Here is a 24229-nt window from a genome sequence, read left to right as displayed (position 1 = left end):
TTAGGACAAGAGTGTGGAGAACGCATACATTTTACATTTGAGAAGCACTGTGCACTCCCATGCAACTGCATTACCTTTGACCTTTGAAAGTAAATTGCATCATCAACATGTCGGCTGTTCATCTATGCTGGACTTTCAACGAGTACCCTTTGTAACTCATGTTAAATGTCAAACATTTGTAGATCTGAACATCTGATTTAGTTTAATATTGCATTATCGTCAGTAAAGCAATTGAGACTATTAATCCCTTTCGTGTTTCGTATTATTTAGCTAAATAATACAAAACAAAAAAAGTTTACTTTATTACACAAGGTGAAGTTTTGACCACATCGAATTGGGGGGGGGGGGGGGGGTTACACAAATCAAGATTTAGTAATATAAATGTAACTTTCAACATTAATTTAATAATATAAATAATATATGCCATTTAGCAGACTTAACTACTGCTTTAGACTGCCTACTAATCGTAGTGAGAGTTGATGGAAAAAAACTAGCCAATGTTTGCAAATGATGAGAAAATAATCGCTGTTTTGACTGCCTGTCTTGCTTGTGTTATATATACACATTGTGTATCAAAAGTATGTGGACACCCCTTCAAATTAGTGGATTCGGCTTTTTCAGCCACATCCGTTGTGGACAGGTGTATAAAATCGAACACACAGCCATGCAATCTCCATAGACAAACAGTGACAGTAGAATGACCTAACAGATGAACTCAGTGACTTTCAACGTGGCACCGTCACAGCATGCCACCTGTCCAACAAGTCAGTTCATCACATTTCTGCCCTGCTGGAGCTGCCCCGCTCAACTAGAAGTGCTGTTATTGTAAAGTGGAAATTTCTAGGAGCAACAACGGCTCAGCTGTGAAGTGTTAGGCTACACAAGCTCACAGAATGGGACTGCCGAGTGCTGAAAAGCATAGCGCGTAAAAATAGTCTGTCCTCGGTTGCAGCACTGACAACTGAGTTCCAAATTGCCCCTGGAAGCAATGTCAGCATAACAACTGTTCATCGGGAGCTTCATGAAATGGGTTTCCATGGCCGAGCATCCGCACACAAGCCTAAGATCACCATGCGCAATGCCAAGCGTTGGCTGGAGTGGTGTAAAGCTCGCCACCATTGGACTCTGGAGCAGTGGAAATGCGTTCTCTGGAGTGAAGAATCACGTTTCACCATCTGGCAGTCCAACGGATAAAGAACGCTACCCGCCCCAATGCATAGTGCCAAATAATGCTTTTGTGGCTGAGTGGAAAGCCTTCCCAGAAGAGTGAAGGCTGTTATAGCAGCAACGGGGTGACCAACTCCATATAAATGCCCATGCTTTCGGAATGAGATGTTCGACGAGCAGGTGTCCACATACTTTTGGCCACGTGGTGTACTTGCCTAATAACATGAAATACTGCTTTTGTGTTGTGCTTATGTTTGTAATACTGTTACAACAGACAACACAGTTTTTACGAACGTGTCGATCATGTATTTTGTGTACAACATGAAGTTTCACCCTCCATGTAAATGAGGGGAAGCAGCAGCGGAGGTACGAAGGCAGCAGAGCAGGCAGCAGAACAGGCAGCAGAGCAGGCAGCACAGCAGGCAGCAGAGCAGGCAGCAGCTACGTAAACATCTACCTACCAATAGCAACACGGGTTCCAGAAAATCCAAAACCGCAGCCACTCTAATATATAATGGACTGGGGGATCTGATCCTAGATCAGCACTAAGACATACACGAACACCCGCCCTTACCGTGGAATATACGTCTGCTGACTTACTTGAATCCGAATCGATCCATGAACATGATGTGGTTTCTAAACGTCCTGTTCACGTCCAGATCGATCTGTTTGATTTCCTGGGAGAACATTCTGGCCTGTTCCTTCATCCTCTGAAAAAAATGTAATTAAAACAATATATACATTTTCTAAATCCCTTGCACACTTCAAAAGCTTATTAGAAAGAAATGAACGGCAACAGTACACTAAAAAAAAATCTAGAATATATATCTTTTTTCAAAATCATAGATTCTGTAGTATTTAGGCAACATCTTTTTATATTGACTTAATATCAAAAGCCATAATCCCCTGTCAGTAAACCTCTGTTATTGTGTGATGTGTGTGTGATCTTTGTAACTCCATGTCAACACCATCTGCCTGTTTTCAGCTCACATACAGTAACATCATCCTCTCTCTTTTTGGAGCCGCAACCAACAAAACAATCAAAAACAATGTCACTATTATTAATATTGCTGAATGTAGCGACGGGTGGGTGGGAGTTGGGGTAGTTGTGAAAAGTAATGGTGCTATAAACATGAAATGGTCTTGGTGTATAACATGACAATATTTTGTGTTCAGCACTCTGGCTTCTGGCTGCAATATGTGGGGGAAGATCAGAACACACGTATGTTCACGTACTGTATGTCTTAGTGCCTTCAGAAAGTATTCACACCCCTTGACTTTTTGCACATTCTGCTGTGTTACAGCCTGAAGTTAAAGGGGATTACAGTTTTATTTTGTGTCACTGATCTGCACACAATACCCCATAATGTCAAAGTAGAATTATGATTTTAGAAATGTATTAAAAAATATTTTAAAAAGCTGAATATGTCTTGAGTCAATAAGTATTCAACCCCTTTGTGAAGCCTAAATTACTTCGGGAGTAAAAATGTGCTTAAAAATCAGATAACAAGATGCATGGACTAACTCTGTATGCAATAATTGTGTTTAACATGATTGTTTTCATGACTAACCCCACCTTTGATATTAGTCAAACACAGATTCAACCACAAACACCAGGGATGTTTTCCAATGCCTCGCAAAGAAAGTGACCTACTGGTAGATGGGTAAAACAAAAAGAAGCAGACATTGAATATCCCTTTGAGCATGTTGAAATGATTAATTACACTATGTACAGTATGGTGTATCAATACACCCAGTCACTACAAAGATACAGGCGTCCATTTTAACTTAGTTGACAGAGAGGAAGGAAACCGCTCAGGGATTTCACCATGGGGCCAATAGTGGTTTTAAACCAGTTACAGAGTTAAATGGCTATGATAGAAGAAAACTGAGGATAGATAACCAACATTGTAGTTACTGCACAATACCAACCTAAATGACAGAGTGAAAAGAAGGAAGCCTGTACAGAATAAAAACATACCAAAACATGCATTCTGTTTGCAATAAGGAACTAAAGTAATACTGCAAAGAATATGGCAAAGAAATTTAGTTTTTGTCCTGAATACAAAGCATTAAAGTGGTTGCTTAACTAAAGGTTTTGAGATTATGCTCCGGGACTTAAAGGTAATTTGTGGTTTAGTACGTTACCCTGCGTCACTGCTTCATTGCTCCAGACCACAGCAAGTGGGAGTTAGAGCACCGATTACGCTTTTTGGGTGCCACGGCGCTAATGTGTCTCTAACTGACAATGAATGGGCGACATAAACCAAATAGGAACTGATAATTGTGCACGACTTCAAAATTGAATTTCAATTCACTGAATGATGAGGATAAAGGTGATTGAATTTAGAACAATAGTGTAAGAATTTCTATTCCTCTGTCCTGCATTGTGTCATTGTGTTATTGACTGTACGTTTATTTATCCCATGTGTAACTCTGTTCTGTTGTTTTTGTCACACTGCTTTGCTTTATCTTGGTCAGGTTGCAGTTGTAAATGAGAACTTGTCCTCAAGTGGCCTACCTGGTTAAATAAAAGTGAAATATATATATATATTTTAAGAACTACTGTATGTTTGGGGCCAATCCAACACAACACATCACTGAGTTCCACTTCATATTTTCAAGCACGGTGGTGGCTGCATCATGTTATGGGTATGCTTGTCATTGGAAAGGACTAGGGATTTTTCTGTTTTGGATAAAAATAAACAGAATAGAGCTAAGCACAGGCAAAGCCTTAGAGGAAAACCTGGTTCAGTGTGCTTTTCAACAGACACTGGCAGACAAATCTATGGCAAGACATAAAAATAGCTGAACACCAATGGTCAACAACAAACCTGACAGAGCTTGAAGAAAATTGTACAGAGGCTTGCCCAGAAAGACTCACAGCTCTAATCGCTGCCAAAGGTGATTCTAACATGTATTGAATACTTATCTAATTTAAAATATATTAGTGTTTTATGTTCCATTACTACTTTGACATTACAGATAATTTTGTGTAGATTGTTGACAATTAAAAAAAAACTAAATCAATTTGAATCCCACTTTGTACAAATGTAGGGGGAAGACAGGGACATTACTGTATCATATTACCATTACCATACAAATCACAGGGTATTTATCTCTGGCCGGGTATTCAGGGTATTCAGTATTGTTGAATAGGTTGTTTTTCATTGACTCTAACCATGCCGTGATCCTGGTTTCTGATAGCAGAGCCTTGCACAAGGACATCACAGTCACCTTCAAATCATAACAGCAGAGATTTCATGGTTTAGTGGTCCTGAGTGACCACTGGCTTTAGACTGCATTGTGCTGGTTGGAGCATGGTATCAAATCCCTGTGTGTTGGATAAATGCTGGGTACACCTATGCACTGTTTAGAGTAGATGCTTGATGAATCAACAGTGCATGTGTGTGTGCGCGTGCCGTGTTAGAAACTGGGTACTCTTTTACCTCATACTTCCCCTCGTTCTCATTCTTCAACTTCTCCACATCCAGCATCAGGGCCCAGGCCTGGCCTCTCAGCTGCAGGGGGAGACCCTTATACACACGCTTTACCATCTGAGAGGAGAGCAGGGTAGACACAGGAGAGACAGGGGTTAGACAGGGGGAGAATGGGGAAAAACAAAATGGCAGGAGTTGAGGCAGAAGTGTAAATGTTCAATGAGCATTTAAGACTAATATAAACATTTATAAACACAAGTGAAGGGTGTGGTGTGTGTCTGTGTAAGCGAGAGAGAGAGAGCGAGAGAGAGCGAGAGAGAGAGCGAGAGAGTTATTCTCACCCTGTCACTGTTCCAGTATTTATCCCATTTTTTCACCATCTTCAGCCATTTTTCTACCCTTTCAATTTCCAGGTTCTTTTTCTGTCAGGGCAAAACCCGAAAATACATTTGAAACTAGGCAAAATGTTATGTATGCAAAATGAAGACCCATTAACAAGACGCATTTACACATACAGTATAGTACAGTACAGAACAGAGTATTTACAATGTTTCTTCTAAAACTACAACCAAATGAACTCTCTTTGTGGGATCATATAAAAGATCACTTGACGTGAGAACCTGGTGTCCTGCCCCCACTGCCATGACTGGCATGTGTTGGTTTGTACTGTATTGACATGTAACATTGAGGAGAGCGTATCAAGTTCTGCCCAAGGTTAAATGTGGTATTAATTGAATCAATCACGGCCACATGACCGGTTCTAAGGAGTGAGGAAGCAGAGCTCCCATTCCAGAAGTGTGTGAGATGCCTAAGGATCGGCTTCACCTTAGATGGATGCCTGGGGCATGTGGCCCTGCTACAGAGTTTCACTAAGTTAGCGGAAGGTCATGGATTGGCTAATACCTACACATCGAGCACGCACTAAGCATTGACATATTTCCACGGAAACGCACACTCCAGCTGCACCTGGAACATTACACCTCTATATGTTGGAGGTCACACTTGAAAGGTTAGTTAGTAGATTCTGTACACCACTTAACGGAAACTGTCGTGTGTGTCTCTTGACTCTTTTGATGCATATATTGCATTTCACTTCTTACCTTCTCCTCGTGTGCACTAGGGGCTGGCAGATCCTCGTCACTGTGGAAAAAGAATGGACAACAACAGTAAGATTCACGTAGTGAGTACAATACTGTACACAGAAACCCAGTTTGACTTACTGCAGAAACCCGAAACGGTCAGTGACTCTGTAAATACTGTAATCTGCATCCTCCCAGGGGTCAATCTCCACCCCCTCCTGTCTGCCCTGGAATAACACACAGACACAGACACATCAGAAACGGCACACAGCCCAGGTAAAACGTGCAGTACGTTGGCCTGTCGCTTTAAAATGGTTCAATCAAGTCAGGCATTAGGGCCTTTGAATTTGAGCCATTGGGAAAAACACAACACACGCTGTTCTCTAGAGAACAATACACTTGATTTTAGTACAAACGCATCACATCGCTGTGCCTGTCTCAAAGACGACACAAATGGATGCATTGTGTCTATCTATGCTGTGTTAAATCGTGGCCAATATAAAAGGAAATCTCATTGCCTTATGTACACCGTGGCGCAGATATCGCCCAAGGGGCAGAGGACAATTTTCTTTCAGGACGAGTCAATGGACTACATAGATGTGGCCAACTATTAGAAAGCATAGAAAGCTATCAGAAAGCAGGTTGCGGGCAAAGAGAGAGAGGGTCGATACATACAGCCTACAGAAACCAAACCATGCCATCACAGATGAACGGTCTCAGCGATGATGCCCACACTGCAAATGGTGTCGAGTGTGAGAAAGTGAGAGGGCTAAAAAATAGATCCTAGTGGAAGTCATTTGGGGAGAGAAAGCAAAGAGAGGAACGGGGGAGATTGATATAATTAAACAGTGAAAGGGAGATGAGAAGGAATGTGTGGAAAGCGAGAGAGGGGGGGGGAGAACGAGAGAGAGGGGGAGAGAGCGAGAGAGAGACACATGGTCAGAGAACCTGCATGGACTTTCCAATATTCCTCCAAGCATACCTATGTCCGTGGCCTGGTGGATACCTGACTCTTTCTGCAATCAACAACACAATCAGAAAAACGGCCAGTCGGCTGCTTTGTTAAGGGACAATGTGGACCACCCAGACTTTCAATGTACCAACTGTTTGCTTGTAGAGGACTACAAGAGCAAAGTGACTACTCTTGGCAAAAAAGTGTCGAATCTATACAAGCTACTGGGGAATCCACACCCGCTTAGTTTTTCACTCTTTACCCCAGTAGCAGGACGCCGCTCTGACCTGATGAACGTGTTGTTGCCGTGTCGGCTCTCCACAGCCGACTGGCCGGTATTCTGCCGGGATCCCTCACATGAAGAGGTATCCCCCTTCCCTGGAGAATGGCGCTAGTAGGATGCTCCTGGGTGACTTGGGTGATGTTCCTGTTCTCAATATTGCCAACCAGCCATGGAGATACGTCACTCGCCATGGAAGTCGAAAACAGCGTCCTCTGGTAACGGGAGCCTCATTGGAGATATTAAGCCCGGACCGGACACAGACCAGAAACAGCTTTAATGCCCTGGATCTAGAGGGTTCCGGCACGATCTTCCCCACCCCCCCCTAAGTTTTAGATGCACTATTGTTAAGTGACTGTCCCACTGGATGTCATAAGGTGAATGCACCAATTTGTAAGTCGCTCTGGATAAGAGCGTCTGCTAAATGACTTAAATGTAATGTAATGTAATGTAAATGATTGTGGTTCGAGATCGGATCCGGAGGTACTCTGGCCTATTCATCATCCACGATGGATACTACAACTGGCTCGGGTCCATCGGGCCCCACCACCCTTCCGTCCTCGAGGGGTTTGTGAAACCACTCGAGGCGAAAGAATGAACGGACTTACACCTTGGTTCCCAGGGCAAAATCCCTGTGCTATCCTGGAGCACAAGTACAGGACATTACAAGGCTGCTTCTGACCGTTCTACGACAGATGCCGTGAGCTGATGCTGTCGTAGTCCATGTGGGGGTCAAACGATATCAGGAGGGCGAGATCGGAATTTCTGAAAATGGATTTTAAAGAACTGATTCTAGCACTGAAAGATTCCAAAAAATGGCCAATTATTTCAGGTCCTGTACCATCGTTGGGCCGCGGGTGTGAAAGTTTCAACAGGCTACTGGCATTACACACTTGGCTAAAAGATTGCAGTAGCTCTGTTCGAATCACTTTTAAAAATAACTTTGACACTTTCTGGAAACAGATCATTCTCTACAGGAATGACGGAGTCTATCCAAATCATCTTGGCTCTTGGACTCTGCACACATTTCAAGGCTGAATTGAGACAATGACTTATAAATGACCCAATACCAGCTCGATTAATCCCTACGATTGTGTCGGCGAGTTGTCAAAATGTTGCAGCAAATGTACATTATCCCAGGGGAGTTGCCAGACACAATGCAAGTAACTTACTTTATGCCACCCTGCCCTGAATGCCTCTGTTGATCCTAGAGATATTGTATACAGTAATCATGTCGCTATGAACCAGAGTTATACTGTTAGCACTGAGGCGTTGTGCCCAAGTAGGTAGTCGACTGTGTGCGGATCAACCTACACTATTGGCTCAAATATAATGTCTACTTCTGATAAGCTATCCCAATGCTAAAATGCTAAAAATAGCTCACCTTAACATACAGAGTCAAAATTTAGGACACACCTACTCATTCAAGGGTTTTTCTTTATTTTTACTATTTTCTACTTTGTAGAATAATAATGAAGACATCAAAACTATTAAATAACACATACGGAATCATGTAGTAACAAAAAAAAGTATTAAGGAAATCTAAATATATTTTATATTTTAGATTCTTCAAAGTAGCCACCCTTTGCCTTGATGACAGCTTTGCACACTCTTGGCATTCTCTCAACCAGCTTCATGAGGTAGTCACCTGGAATGCATTTCAATTAACAAGTGGACCTTGTTAAAAGTTAATTTGTGAAATGTCTTGAAAGGTTGAAAGGGATGAGGCAAAATGTATGGCAAATATGGCTGGCAGCACAACCGATTGGCAAATGTACTGAAAATTGAGAAATTAATCACTAAACTGAATAAAAAGAAGAAGAAACTATACTATGAAGCAAAGTGATAATTAAATAAATAATGATAGTAAAAAGGTTTGGAGCACCTTAAATAAAATTTTGGGCAAAAAGGCCAACAACTCCATCATTCATTGAATCAGATTACTAATTCATCACAAAACCAATTGATATTGCCAACTACTTTAATGATAAAAAGGTATTTAGTCAGCCACCAATTGTGCAAGTTCTCCCACTTAAAAAGATGAGAGAGGCCTGTAATTTTCATCACAGGTAGACTTCAACTATGACAGACAAAATGAGAAAAAAATCCAGAAAATCACATGGTAGGATTTTTAATGAATTCATTTGCAAATTGTGGTGGAAAATAAGTATTTGGTCAATAACAATACTTTGTTATATACCCTTTGTTGACAATGACAGAGGTCAAACGTTTTCTGTAAGTCTTCACAAGGTTTTCATACACTGTTGCTGGTATTTTGGCCCATTCCTCCATGCAGGTCTCCTCTAGAGCAGTGATGCTTTGGGGCTGTTGCTGGGCAACACGGACTTTCAACTCCCTCCAAAGATTTTCTATGGGGTTGAGATCTGGAGATTGGCTAGACCACTCCAGGACCTTGAAATGCTTTTTACGAAGCCACTCGTTCGTTGCCCGGGCGGTGTGTTTGGGATCATTTTCATGCTGAAAGACCCAGACAATGAACCCAAGCATACTTACAAAGTTGTAGCAAAATGGCGTTTATACAAATCTGCACTGTTGAAAACTAAGTGTCAGTCTAAAAGAGATAATGCCTAGATGCTTGTTATAGTGGAGATGGCTGGGCTAATGAGACAGTGGATTTCGCAGTCAGACGGAACCGAGTAAATAGGCATTTTAACGTCAAAGATTTAACTCGTGAAATAGACACCGGCTGGAAAGCAGTTTTAACCAATAAGCATTCAGGATTAGACCCACCCATTGTATAATAAGTCATAACCTTGTTGACGACATCAAAGGGCAGCCAAGTTGTTGTCTTTGCCAAACAGAAACAGAAATGGCACACTGACTAAGCCATCTGCACATCACATTAAACAGAACACCCACGGTGAATTGTGCTAAAAACATTGGTGTCCGTTCTGTCACCACCTGAGGTCTGAGACCGTGTGTGCTTCTTCTGTTCTTCTGTTCAAAGTCAAACACCCCATAGACGGTAGTATTCTACAGGCAGACAGAAATCACCTGATTTCTGGTTCAGTAGCTTAGAGAGACCATGGTGTAATCTATTGCTATGGTCTAGCTATGGCCGTTGTCACAGGTGTTGCTAAGGCCAGACATGGTCCCCTCTACAGATGTAGGATCGTAATATGATCACCCAATTGCAGGATTACTTTCCTGCAATGCAGCAAATGTTTTACGTTGTAGTGTATTTAGGGTTCAAAAAGGCTTGTAAAGTTTGTCATTTCAACTTCGAACTATCACACTTAATTTCCCCTTACAAAAAGTGTATCAAACTCTACAAAAAGGTCCATTAATTACAATAAAAATTATAACTCACGTTTGTTGTTGCTGCAGGATTATTTTCCTGTTGTAGAAACAGTATGTTCTCATGTCTCGTTGCCTGTGAGCTAAATTCAACTCTGTCTCATTCCTACTCACTCTCTCTTGCTATTTCGAGAGTAAACCGTCTCATTCACTGTAGTTCTCTCTCTCGCTCTCCCTCCCTCTTGCTCTTTCCAGTGTCAGCGTGTCTGCTGACCCCAATTTGAAGACGGAACACTGTCAGATAGATATTGCTAGGGCAATTGGGTCGCTTGAAGTTCACGTCCTCTAGTTTGTACTAAATAGACTGCAAAACCTTTCATTTTAGAATGTACACTTCTCCAGGTTTTATAGAATTAACAACATACTCTTACAGTATGATTGTGTTTTCCTGGCAGCTGTGACCATTATGTCTAAATCTCCTCAACATCGTATTATATAATAATTTCCTGTTACACAACAAACCACAAGCATGCTATTAGGCTTCTTCATAAAACCACACAGACAATGCTTAGCAACACACACACACACACACACACACACACACACACACACACACACACACACACACACACACACACACACACACACACACACACACACACACACACACACACACACACACACACACACACACACACACACACACACACACACACACACACTCACACTCGGTTTCTCTTTCTTATCCCTCTTAGAGCGACGGTCGTGCTTTTTAGCGACACGCTCAAACAAGTGTGAACTCTTCCTCCTGTGTGAACAGATGGACAACACACAGGCAGAGAGGACATGTGGTACAGTCAGACGGGATAACTCCATGACATGTTCTGAAAATGGAATGCATGTTGTTTGAAGTGCAAACTCAGGCCAAGTGAATCAACATCTGATCACCAAGGATGTGCATTAGAAAATGCACTTGCTTATGTGTGGACATAACAAGACCTTTGCTGTTTGGTTTTGACTGGTGTGGTTGATCTATTTCCTTGTTTATGGAAGGTGATGGAGGTGGTGCAGTCAACCTACATAAGTAGACCGGTCTTAGACTAACTTATTTATGGATACATCAATGCAGGCCTGGAGCTAAACAGCACTATTGCCATGCTATGCTATGCTCTGTAACTAATATGACTGTTACTGGAACTAAGTTAGAACTGAACTGATGTCTATGAACTTTCAAACCTCATCTAGGAGTTCTCCAACTGTAGAAGCCTTTGTTGGACAGGTCGCTTGGGTCACTTTGGTCGTCGGTAAACGAGAAATAACTAATCAAACAGTTTACAGCATCCTGAAAGCCTCTGAATGCTGTATTTGATGAACGCCACCCACCGTATCATATTTCAAGATGATGTCAGCGCGTTCCTCTGCTATAAATGTCTCAATGTCTTTCTTCATGTCAATACCTGAAAAGGCAAATAAAGAACAAACCATGTCAAATCAGAGACGCTTTGGCTTGCACGGTTGTGGCCAAATGTGTTGGCAAAAGACATGCTCTTAATTTTACGTCGGCCTAAATGGCTACTGGATAGACGTCGGTGATAAAAACAAATGTAAAAGCATGGCCGATGTCCGTTTAAAGAGAAGGTGATATTGTTTTTGTCCATTCAGTTGGTTAATTCACTATTGTTGATCATAAGCCTGTAACCGGCTCCACTACAGAGCTCTGACCAGCATGTGTCCACTCCTCAGCTAAGTGTTGACACAGTGTCACACTACGGCTGAATGCACTTCACATGCCCTTAGTGGTGGCATAGTTTAAAACCTGGTGGGCCACTGTGTGTGTCTATTGAGTAAGATAATAAAACCAGAGTAAAAACTGCAGATTTTAACGTGTGAAAGCTAAACAGAACACAGGTTTGAGAAGCAGAGAGCAATGTGGATGTATAATATGTTGGCAGTGTGTGAAGGGGATGTCAGTGTGTGTGTCTGTCTGTTCTGTGGATCAGTAATATAAGCCCCCTGGGATCCAAGAGTCCTGCCAGTGTTTGGCTGACAGTACCCGCTAACCCCCATCTTCCTCCTCCTCCCTTCCCCGCTCTCTCTGCACCCTCCTACACAGGAATCTACCTCACACACGCACTCAAACACACACACACAAACACACACACACTTCTCTGCACAATGTAATTAGGTAATGCCAATCATCCAAAAAGTATGAGGGCAATCATTTCAAGGGCCCCCAGATGTACGTTGTGTGGGCCTGTTTGAGAAGATGGATAGCCAGTGTAGGCCTACAGCAGTATGCGTTTGACTGAGAGGTGAATATTGATTTCACGGCCCTCCAACCGGTTACAAAGCATTCTGACCTCACTGAGTTGACCTTTCCACACATGACAGAGTGTGGCATATGTATGTCTATGCCTCTGTGGTGCTACACCCCAGCAAGCACAGGTTTCTCCCTCAATCCATCATATGAACAGACCTTATCAGTGGGATCCCGACAGCACAAGAATGTTTATAGTGTACTCTCCAAAACAAAACAGCGGGATGGGCCTAATCCCAGTTAATCCACACTTTCCATGGGCTGCATCATTACCAGTGTCCTGGTTCCAGATCAGTCATAATCTGGACCACAGCAGGACACGTCCAACATCTGGATCTTATCACTATCTTTGGGGGCAGGATGACACAACCAATGGTTGTTATTTTCCAACTTGATTGCAAAGGCAGCTTCGGAACACAGGAAATGTAATTCCATCACTCTGGTATCTCTTAAATGAAGTTGTGTGACTGGCTTTCAACTAGAGGCCGACCGATGAATCGGAATGGCCGATTAATTAGGGTCGATTTCAAGTTTTCATAACAATCAGAAATTGGTATTTTTGGACACCGATTTTGCCGATTTTTTAATTATTTTTTTTATAACTTTATTTAACGAGGCAAGTCAGTTGAGAACACATTCTTATTTTCAATGACGGCCTAGGAACAGTGGGTTAACTACCTTGTTCAGGGGCAGAACGACAGATTTTTACCTTGTCAGCTCAGGGATTCAATCTTGCAACCTTACGGTTAACCAGTCCAACGCTCTAAACCACCTGCCTCACGAGGAGCCTGTCTGTTACGCGAATGCAGTAAGAAGCCACGGTAAGTTGCTAGCTAGCATTAAACTTATCTTATAAAAGACAATCAATCAATCGTAATCACTAGTTATAACTACACATTATTACTAGTTTATCTAGCGTGTCCTGCGTTGCATATAATCGATGCGGTGAGCATTCGCGAAAAAGGACTGTCGTTGCTCCAACGTGTACCTAACCATAAACATCAATGCCTTTCTTAAAATCAATACACAGAAAGATATATTTTTAAACCTGCAAATTTAGCTCAAAGAAAGGCTAGCAGGCAATATTAACCAGGTGAAATTGTGTCACTTCTCTTGCATTCATTGCACGCAGAGTCAGGGTATATGCAACAGTTTGGGCTGCCTGGCTAGTTGCGAACTAATTTGGCAGAATTTTACATAATTATGACATAACATTAAAGGTTGTGCAATGTAACAGCAATATTTAGACTTAGGGATGCCACCTGTTAGATAAAATACGGAACAGTTCCGTATTTCACTGAAAGAATAAATGTTTATTATAATTTCTGGATTTGACCATATTAATGACCTTAGGCTCGTATTTCTGTGTATTATTATGTTATAATTAAGTCTACGATTTGATAGAGCAGTCTGACTGAGCGGTGGTAGGCAGCAGCAGGCTCGTAAGCATTCATTCAAAAAGCACTTTTGTGTGTTTTGCCAGCAGCTCTTCGCTGTGCTTCAAGCATTACGCTGTTTATGGCTTCAAGCCTATCAACTCCCGAGATTAGGTTGGTGGAACCAATGTGAAATGGCTAGCTAGTTAGCGGGGTGTGCGCTAATAGCGTTTCAAACGTCACTCGCTCTGAGACTTGGGGTAGTTGTTCCCCTTGCTCTGCATGGGTAACACTGCTTTGCGGGTGGCTGTTGTCGATGTGTTCCTGGTTCGAGCCCAGGTAGAGGCGAGGAGAGGGATAAAAGCTATACTGTTACACTGGCAATACTAAAGTGCCTATAAGCACATCCAATAGTCAAAGGTATATGAAATACAAATGGTATAGAGAGAAAAAGTCCTATAATTCCTATAATAACTACAACCTAAAACGTCTTACCTGGGAATATTGAAGACTCATGTTAAAAGGAACCACCATATTCATATGTTCTCATGTTCTGAGCAAGGAACTTAAACGTTAGCTTTTTTACATGGCACATATTGCTCTTTTACTTTCTTCTCCAACACTTTGTTTTTGCATTATTTAAACCAAATTGAACGTGTTTCATCATTTATTTGAGGCTAAATTGATTTTATTGATGTTTTATATTAAGTTAAAATAAATGTTCATTCAGTATTGTTGTAATTGTCATTATTACAAATATTATTAATCGGTATCGGCTTTTTTTTTTGGTCCTCCAATAATCGGTATTGGTATCGGAGTTGAAAAAAATCATAATCGGTCGACCTCTGCTTTCAACCACTGAGTGGAGATGTTTCCACAATATTGTTTACAACTACATGCAACATGGGCATGATGGCACAAGTCTAATAAATGATAACTGTACTGTTTAAGGTATTAATTTTGACAGGCAGTCAAGCGCAGGCAGTCAAGCACAGGCAGTCAGGCACAGGCAGTCAGGCACATGCAGCTAGAACAGAGTACTAGACAGTATTAGTATTAATAGAAGTAGTAATAGTATTGGGAGGCTTTTGTTCCAGCTTGGCCCTAAAACATCCGATTGAGCTAACCGTGGTCTAACCTGAGGATCACAATTGTTTCAATCAGTTTCACACACACACACACACACACACACACACACACACACACACACACACACACACACACACACACACACACACACACACACACACACACACACACACACACACACACACACACACACACACACACACACACACACACACACACACACACACAGGACCGGAGTAGCCAACTTAAAGGGGCAGTGCAGTTAAAAACGTGATTTTCCTTTTATATATTTCCATGAGGTTGAAATAACACTGAAATTGTGAACATTATAATATTGTCCTTTTTGTGTAAGAGCTTCTTTTTTTTTTTTTTAAATGCCTGGAATTTCTGTCTGTTCAGGTGGGATGGAACTTTTGGACCACATCATGACATCACAATGTGATCTGATTATAATACACCAATGACTGTTCATCTGGGTAAGGAGTGAGCTCTAGAACATCCTATCAACCAATCAGGGCTGTGTATGTAAATATCTTCACATTTGCTTCCTAAACGCCCACAGGATCAGACTGACCATTTCAAGACCAAAAGAAAGCTCAGGGAAATAAAGTATAAAAAAAATATATTTTGGAGTTATTTTCATAAATATAAAACACACACACAGTGTTATTAGACATAAAGTGATGATTTGAAAATACAATTACAACGACTGCATGGATGCTTTAACTTACCAGACAGGACTGTGTCATGCAGGTGAAAGAGGACCCAAACGCGACTTAACAGAAACAGAGTTTATTAATGTTCAAAACGGAATAACTGAAATCCTCTAGATTTGTAGAGGGGAAAACAACTGGAGAAGCGGCCACAGACTGCAGGTCGCTTCGGGTTGGCGCAGGCCGTAGTCGACTGAGACACCTGCTCACACGCAGCGTCTGATGAAGGCACAAAACACGACAGGACAGGGTGATACACAATCACGGCAAAAAACACGACAGGACAGGGCGAAACGCAATCACAGCATGGTGAATACAATACAAGGAACCGACGGCACAGGAACGGATCACAAAGGAATAAATAGGGACTCTAATCAGGGGAAAGGATCGGGAACAGGTGTGGGAAGACTAAATGATGATTAGGGGAATAGGAACAGCTGGGAGCAGGAACGGAACGACAGAGAGAAGAGAGAGCGAGAGAGTGAGAGAGGGAGGGGAGAGAGAGGGATAGAACCAAACAAGACCAGCAGAGGGAAACGAATAGCATGGGGAGCACAGGGACAAGACATGACAATAAATGACAAACATGACAGTACCCCCCCACTCACCGAGCGCCTCCTGGCGCACTCGAGGAGGAATCCTGGCGGCAACGGAGGAAATCATCGATGAGCGAACGGTCCAGCACGTCCCGAGACGGAACCCAACTCCTCTCCTCAGGACCGTAACCCTCCCAATCCACTAGGTATTGGTGACCCCGTCCCCGAGAACGCATGTCCATAATTTTATGTACCTTGTAAATAGGTGCGCTCTCGACAAGGACGGGAGGGGGGAGGGAAGACGAACGGGGGTGCGAAGAAAGGGCTTAACACAGGAGACATGGAAGACAGGATGGACGCGACGAAGATGTCGCGGAAGAAGCAGTCGCACAGCGACAGGATTGACGACCTGGGAGACACGGAACGGACCAATGAACCGCGGAGTCAACTTACGAGAAGCTGTCGTAAGAGGAAGGTTGCGAGTGGAAAGCCACACTCTCTGGCCGCAACAATACCTTGGACTCTTAATCCTGCGTTTATTGGCGGCTCTCACCGTCTGTGCCCTGTAACGGCAAAGTGCAGACCTCACCCTCCTCCAGGTGCGCTCACAACGTTGGACAAACGCTTGAGCGGAGGGAACGCTGGACTCGGCAAGCTGGGATGAGAACAGAGGAGGCTGGTAACCCAGACTACTCTGAAACGGAGATAACCCGGTAGCAGACGAAGGAAGCGAATTGTGAGCGTATTCTGCCCAGGGGAGCTGTTCTGCCCAAGACGCAGGGTTTCTGAAAGAAAGGCTGCGTAGTATGCGACCAATCGTCTGATTGGCCCTCTCTGCTTGACCGTTAGACTGGGGATGAAACCCGGAAGAGAGACTGACGGACGCACCAATCAAACGACAGAACTCCCTCCAAAACTGTGACGTGAATTGCGGACCTCTGTCTGAAACGGCGTCTAACGGGAGGCCATGAATTCTGAATACATTCTCAATAATGATTTGTGCCGTCTCCTTAGCGGAAGGAAGTTTAGCGAGGGGAATGAAATGTGCCGCCTTAGAGAACCTATCGACAACCGTCAGAATCACAGTCTTCCCCGCAGACAAAGGCAGACCGGTAATGAAGTCTAAGGCAATGTGAGACCATGGTCGAGAAGGAATGGGGAGCGGTCTGAGACGACCGGCAGGAGGAGAGTTACCCGACTTAGTCTGCGCGCAGTCCGAACAGGCAGCCACGAAACGGCGCGTGTCACGCTCCTGAGTCGGCCACCAAAAGCGCTGGCGAATAGACGCAAGAGTGCCTCGAACACCGGGATGACCCGCTAACTTGGCAGAGTGAGCCCACTGAAGAACAGCCAGACGAGTGGAAACAGGAACGAAAAGGAGGTTACTAGGACAAGCGCGCGGCGACGCAGTGTGCGTGAGTGCTTGCTTAACCTGTCTTTCAATTCCCCAGACTGTTAACCCGACAACACGCCCATAAGGAAGAATCCCCTCGGGACCAGCAGAAGCCACAGAAGAACCAAACAGACGGGACAAGGCATCAGGCTTGGTGCTCTTGCCACCCGGACGGCAAGAAATCACAAACTCGAAACGAGCGAAAAACAACGCCCAGCGAGCTTGACGGGCACCAAGTCGTTTGGCAGAACGGATGTACTCAAGGCTCCCATGGTCCGTCCAAACGACAAAAGGAACGGTCGCCCCCTCCAACCACCGTCGCCATTCGCCTAGGGCCAAGCGGATGGCGAGCAGCTCACGGCCACCCACATCATAGCTGCGCTCAGATGGCGACAGGCGACGAGAAAAACAAGCGCAAGGATGAACCCTATCGTCAGACTGGAAGCGCTGGGATAGAATGGCTCCCACGCCCACCTCCGAAGCGTCAACCTCGACAATGAACTGTCCAGTGACGTCAGGAGCAACGAGGATAGGAGCGGACGTAAAACGTTCCTCTAGAAGATCAAAAGCTCCCTGGGCGGAACCGGACCACTTAAAACACGTCTTGACAGAAGTAAGAGCTGTGAGAGGGGCAGCAACTTGACCGAAATTACGAATGAAACGCCGATAGAAATTAGCGAAACCTAAAAAGCGCTGCAACTCGACACGTGACCTTGGAACGGGCCAATCACTGACAGCTTGGACCTTAGCGGAATCCATCTGAATGCCTTCAGCGGAAATAACGGAACCGAGAAAAGTAACGGAGGAGACATGAAAAGAGCACTTCTCAGCCTTTACGTAGAGACAATTCTCTAAAAGGCGCTGTAGAACACGTCGAACGTGCTGAACATGAATCTCGAGTGACGGAGAAAAAATCAGGATATCGTCAAGATAGACAAAAACAAAAATGTTCAGCATGTCTCTCAGAACATCATTAACTAATGCCTGAAAAACAGCTGGCGCATTGGCGAGACCGAACGGCAGAACCCGGTACTCAAAATGCCCTAACGGAGTATTAAACGCCGTTTTCCACTCGTCCCCCTCTCTGATGCGCACGAGATGGTAAGCGTTACGAAGGTCCAACTTAGTAAAGCACCTGGCTCCCTGCAGAATCTCGAAGGCTGATGACATAAGGGGAAGCGGATAACGATTCTTAACCGTTATGTCATTCAGCCCTCGATAATCCACGCAGGGGCGCAGAGTACCGTCCTTCTTCTTAACAAAAAAGAACCCCGCCCCGGCCGGAGAGGAAGAAGGCACTATGGTACCGGCGTCAAGAGACACAGACAAATAATCCTCGAGAGCCTTACGTTCGGGAGCCGACAGAGAGTATAGTCTACCTCGAGGAGGAGTGGTCCCCGGAAGGAGATCAATACTACAATCATACGACCGGTGAGGAGGAAGGGAGTTGGCTCGGGACCGACTGAAGACCGTGCGCAGATCATGATATTCCTCCGGCACTCCTGTCAAATCGCCAGGTTCCTCCTGAGAAGTAGGGACAGAAGAAACGGGAGGGATGGCAGACATTAAACACTTCACATGACAAGAAACGTTCCAGGATAGGATAGAATTACTAGACCAATTAATAGAAGGATTATGACATACTAGCCAGGGATGACCCAAAACAACAGGTGTAAACGGTGAACGGAAAATCAAAAAGAAATAGTCTCACTGTGGTTACCAGATACTGTGAGGGTTAAGGGTAGTGTCTCAAATCTGATACTGGGAAGATGACTACCATCTAAGGCGAACATGGGCGTAGGCTTATCTAACTCTCTGAAAGGAATGTCATGTTTCCGAACCCATGCTTCGTCCATGAAACAACCCTCAGCCCCAGAGTCTATCAAGGCACTACATGTAGCGCCCGAACCGGTCCAGCGTAGGTGGACCGACAAAGTAGTACAGGACTTTGATGGAGAGACTTGAGTAGTTGCGCTCACCTGTAGCCCTCCGCTTACAGATGAGCTCTGGCTTTTACTGGACATGAATTAACAAAATGTCCAGCAACTCCACAATAGAGGCACAGGCGGTTGGTGATCCTCCGTTCCCTCTCCTTATTCGAGATGCGAATCCCTCCCAGCTGCATGGGCTCAGTCTCAAAGCCAGAGGGGGGAGATGGTTGCGATACGGAGCAGGGAAACACCGTTGATGCGAGCTCTCTTCCACGAGCCCGGTGACGAAGATCTACCCGTCGTTCTATGCGGATGGCGAGAGCAATCAAAGAGTCCACATCTGAAGGAACCTCCCGGGAGAGAATCTCATCCTTAACCACAGCGTGGAGTCCCTCCAGAAAACGAGCGAGCAGCGCCGGCTCGTTCCACTCACTAGAGGCAGCAAGAGTGCGAAACTCAATGGAATAATCCGTTATGGACCGTTCACCTTGGCATAAGGAAGCCAGGGCCCTAGAAGCCTCCTCACCAAAAACTGAACGGTCAAAAACCCGAATCATCTCCTCTTTAAAGTTCTGGAAATCGTTAGAGCAAACAGCCCTTGCCTCCCAGATAGCTGTGCCCCATTCTCGAGCCCGGCCAGTAAGGAGTGAAATGACGTAAGCAACCCGAGCTCTCTCTCTAGAGTATGTGTTGGGTTGGAGAGAGAACACAATCTCACACTGCGTGAGAAAGGAGCGGCATTCAGTGGGCTGCCCGGAGTAGCAAGGTGGGTTATTAACCCTAGGTTCTGGAGGCTCGGCAGGCCAGGAAGTAACAGGTGGCACGAGACGTAGACTCTGGAACTGTCCAGAGAGGTCGGAAACCTGAGCAGCCAGGTTTTCCACGGCCTGGCGAGCAGCAGACAATTCCTGCTCGTGTCTGCCGAGCATGGCTCCTTGGATCTCGACGGCAGTGTAACGAGCGTCTGAAGTCGCTGGGTCCATTCCTTGGTCGGTTCCTTCTGTCATGCAGGTGAAAGAGGACCCAAACGCGACTTAACAGAAACAGAGTTTATTAATGTTCAAAACGGAATAACTGAAATCCTCTAGATTTGTAGAGGGGAAAACAACTGGAGAAGCGGCCACAGACTGCAGGTCGCCGGGTTGGCGCAGGCCGTAGTCGACTGAGACACCTGCTCACACGCAGCGTCTGATGAAGGCACAAAACACGACAGGACAGGGTGATACACAATCACGGCAAAAAACACGACAGGACAGGGCGAAACGCAATCACAGCATGGTGAATACAATACAAGGAACCGACGGCACAGGAACGGATCACAAAGGAATAAATAGGGACTCTAATCAGGGGAAAGGATCGGGAACAGGTGTGGGAAGACTAAATGATGATTAGGGGAATAGGAACAGCTGGGAGCAGGAACGGAACGACAGAGAGAAGAGAGAGCGAGAGAGTGAGAGAGGGAGGGGGAGAGAGAGGGATAGAACCAAACAAGACCAGCAGAGGGAAACGAATAGCATGGGGAGCACAGGGACAAGACATGACAATAAATGACAAACATGACAGACTGGATGTCTAGAATGTGAATCAGTCTAGACCTACTGAATAATTCAGTAAGGTAGAGAATGTAGCACATGTCTGCCAGACAGACAGTGGGGTCCCTCATTGGCACAAATACAACAGAGCAGAGGAGATGACTGAGGCTTCGACTGATGTCTGCACAGTACAGGACACCTGGAACTACATGGTCAGCAGATACTGATATCTGTGACTACAAGGAGAAAGACATTTGACCCTCCTGGCCTCCACCTTGTAAGCCTAACATTTGTTTGTTTATCTTAATGGGCAAAAAGAAAAAAGTGACAACACACCCGTCCTAACCAAAGAAACTCAGGTCGGGAGACATCAATACCAATATGGTAGGCTGCTGATGGTCGGGAACAGCTTCACCTCTTTATCTCTTTGTCTTACTTTCAGAATAACAAACTCAGAAGAGGGAACACGGGCGATGGCGATCCTCGCTATAAAGCTCTGAATGTGCTGCATACTATCCAAAGCGTCTGGCAGAAACTGCCATGTGGTCAGTGGTCTGAAATCATAGCAGGCATATGGAGTTACTGAGAATGTCTCTGTTGGCAGGGCAGAGGCCAGGAGAGAGGCCAGAAGAGAGACCAGAGAGGGTTTAGGTAGCTGGTCGTGCCCCCAACTGATTGACTTGACTTTACATGCCCAGAGGAAGTTGTCCCACACATACACAGGTGCAAATGGAATGAGTTAGGAACACATGCACATGCACAGGAACACACAAACATGCATGAAAACACACACACACATGCATTCATTACACAACGAACTGTGCATTACCACAACGACAGATAGTGCATATATAATATTGCAAAACAATAAATACTTATTTTTTTAAAGGAAGGAAAATGTGTTCCTGTGTATTTTACGCTGGGCAACCTATGCAAATCCATCTATTGAATCCTATCCTAAGCAGGAAATCAAGTTACTGAAGTGTTTCTGTTTAGAACCATATTCGCCACACTACAGAGAAAGGCTACATTGATACCAAGGGGATTATATTAATTGGGTGTTGTCAGCAAAACTGTAGCCTGTAGAAAAGCAATACAGGCAACGCACAAAAGGCTAAACACGACCGCACACGCAAGTGTTGTTGCATTCATCCGCATTTTCATAACCTATAATGTAGCATTATGTCATCAGGGGAATTACACACAAATGGCGAAACAATAAAGGAAATATATTGATTATTAGTTACCTTTTATTGTGGGTCTCTCTCTGCGCTATCCGTGCAGTAGAAATATTGTAAATCCCTCTTCTCATTATTCGGTTGCTCCTGGAATTTTTTGATCCACTGGAGCTGTCACCCAAATCGCGGAATCACAACAATAGCCGCCAAGTCTACAGTGGGTATACACTGGAGCACACGGGCTTCCTACATCTAACGGGATAGTGGTACATTTGTCACTGAACCGTCTGTGGTAAACTGAGCAGGCGCAGCAGCGTGTCATGCGTGACCGAAATATGTATGTCGTATGATGATGATGATGATGATGACTTAAAGGTACAGTCCTCCTGCATTTACAGTCCTATTTTGTTTCTACGAACCGATTCACCTCATGTACACTACAGTGGTAGCTGATGTGAAGTCTATTATGTGCTTTGGCGCCCTCTGCTGGCTGTGCGGATGCTTTACACCAACCACGGTGTAGTGTTGTACTCATGTGGAGAACGGAGCCCTCTCAAGCAAGTTTTTCAGGACTATAAAATAAATCAAATATAACATTTGTGTCAATAGACCTGTAACCATTCACCCGGAGTGTTTATTAGCATCATTGATCAGTGATTGCAATATACCTTGTATTTTAGGCCATGGCATGATGTTCAGCATACCACCTGAGTACAACACGAGCAAGTGTGAATAGTTTTCAAAATAGAACATCAGACATAAAAGACAAGTGATTATCATTGCACACATTGCAGTGGTGGTACTACATCAGAATTGATCAATGACTGATAAGGCAACCTGGTCTCAGAGCATTTCATATTATTCTGTATGTAAATCAGTCTCTACATTTAGGATGATATGTGTTCATTTGTGAATGTCCATCACCCATTTCGAATTTTATGTTTTGTATGATATGCACAAGTGGAATATCGCGGGCACCATGTGAATGAGGCGACGGGCAAATAACCTCTTGATGGACGCCGGCCTCCAGATTGCTCATTGCTAACTGGGCTAAAGCATTTATTCACATAAATCAGATTGATAAATGTAGTTTATTATTACACTGAACAAAAATATAAACGCAACATGTTTCATGAGCTGAAATAAAAGATCCCAGAAATGTTCCATACGAACAAAAAGCTTATTTCTCTCAAATGTTGTGCCCACATTTGTTTACATCCCTGTTAGTGAGCATTTCTCCTTTTCCAAGATTATCCATCCACCTGACAGGTGTGGCATATCAATAAGCTGATTAAACAGCATGATCATTACACAGGTGCACCTTGTGCTGGAGACAATAAAAAGCCACTCTAAAACGTGCAGTTTTGTCACATAACACAATGACACAGATGTCTCAATTTGAGGGACCGTGCAATGGCATGCTGAATGCAGGCATGTCCACCAGAGCTGTTGCCAGAAAACTGAATGCGCTACCATAAGCCGTCTCCAATGTTTTTGAGAAATTGGCAGCATGTCCAACCACAGACCATGTGTATGGCGTTGTGTGGACAAGCCGTTTGCTGATGTCAACATTGTGAACAGAGTGCCATATGGTGGTGGGGTTATGGTATGGGCAGGCATAAACTATAGACTACGAACAGAATTGCATTTTATCGATGACAATTTGAATGCACAGAGATAACGTGATGAGATCCCAAGGTTCATTGTCATGCCATTCATCCACCACCATCTCCTCATGTTTTAGCGTGATAATGCGCAATCCCATGTCGCAAGGATCTGTACACAATTCCCGGAAGCTTAAAATGTCCCAGTTCTTCTATGACAAGGGACAGAATCATTAGATGACTTGTTTTGCTACTGCACAAACATTTTGTAGCTTGTTTTTGGTCGCAGGTTCAGGAATGGCTGAAATAATCCACCATTTACCTGGAACTAACTCTGCAGATAGCACTGCTGGGTGATTTGAAAACTCAAAGTCAATCGATCAA

General features: G+C 44.1%; 1 protein-coding gene across 3 annotated transcripts in view; it reads right to left on the bottom strand.

The window, feature by feature from the left end:
* LOC124033947 (USP6 N-terminal-like protein) overlaps positions 1–22541 on the bottom strand; it is a 29286-nt gene extending 6745 nt beyond the window's left edge. Inside the window, exons 1-8 of one of the 3 annotated variants that reach the window (XM_046346478.1) lie at positions 22311–22541; positions 11560–11633; positions 10903–10984; positions 5828–5913; positions 5708–5747; positions 4949–5029; positions 4617–4724; positions 1768–1877 (exon numbers count right to left, since the gene is read on the bottom strand). In XM_046346478.1, coding sequence (XP_046202434.1) covers positions 1768–1877; positions 4617–4724; positions 4949–5029; positions 5708–5747; positions 5828–5913; positions 10903–10984; positions 11560–11567 — 515 coding nt within the window. In that variant the 5' untranslated portion in view covers positions 11568–11633; positions 22311–22541. Of the gene's footprint in view, positions 1–1767; positions 1878–4616; positions 4725–4948; positions 5030–5707; positions 5748–5827; positions 5914–10249; positions 10633–10902; positions 10985–11559; positions 11634–22310 lie in introns of those variants that run through there. The other 2 variants (XM_046346479.1, XM_046346480.1) reach the window with 2 other exon arrangements.
* Between the last annotated feature and the right edge of the window lie 1688 nt (positions 22542–24229).

Source organism: Oncorhynchus gorbuscha, linkage group LG04, assembly GCF_021184085.1.
Source record: "Oncorhynchus gorbuscha isolate QuinsamMale2020 ecotype Even-year linkage group LG04, OgorEven_v1.0, whole genome shotgun sequence".
Classification (NCBI taxonomy): Eukaryota; Metazoa; Chordata; class Actinopteri; order Salmoniformes; family Salmonidae; genus Oncorhynchus; species Oncorhynchus gorbuscha.
The sequence above is the reverse complement of the archived record's forward strand: the minus strand, read 5'-3'. Positions and strand labels throughout refer to the sequence as shown.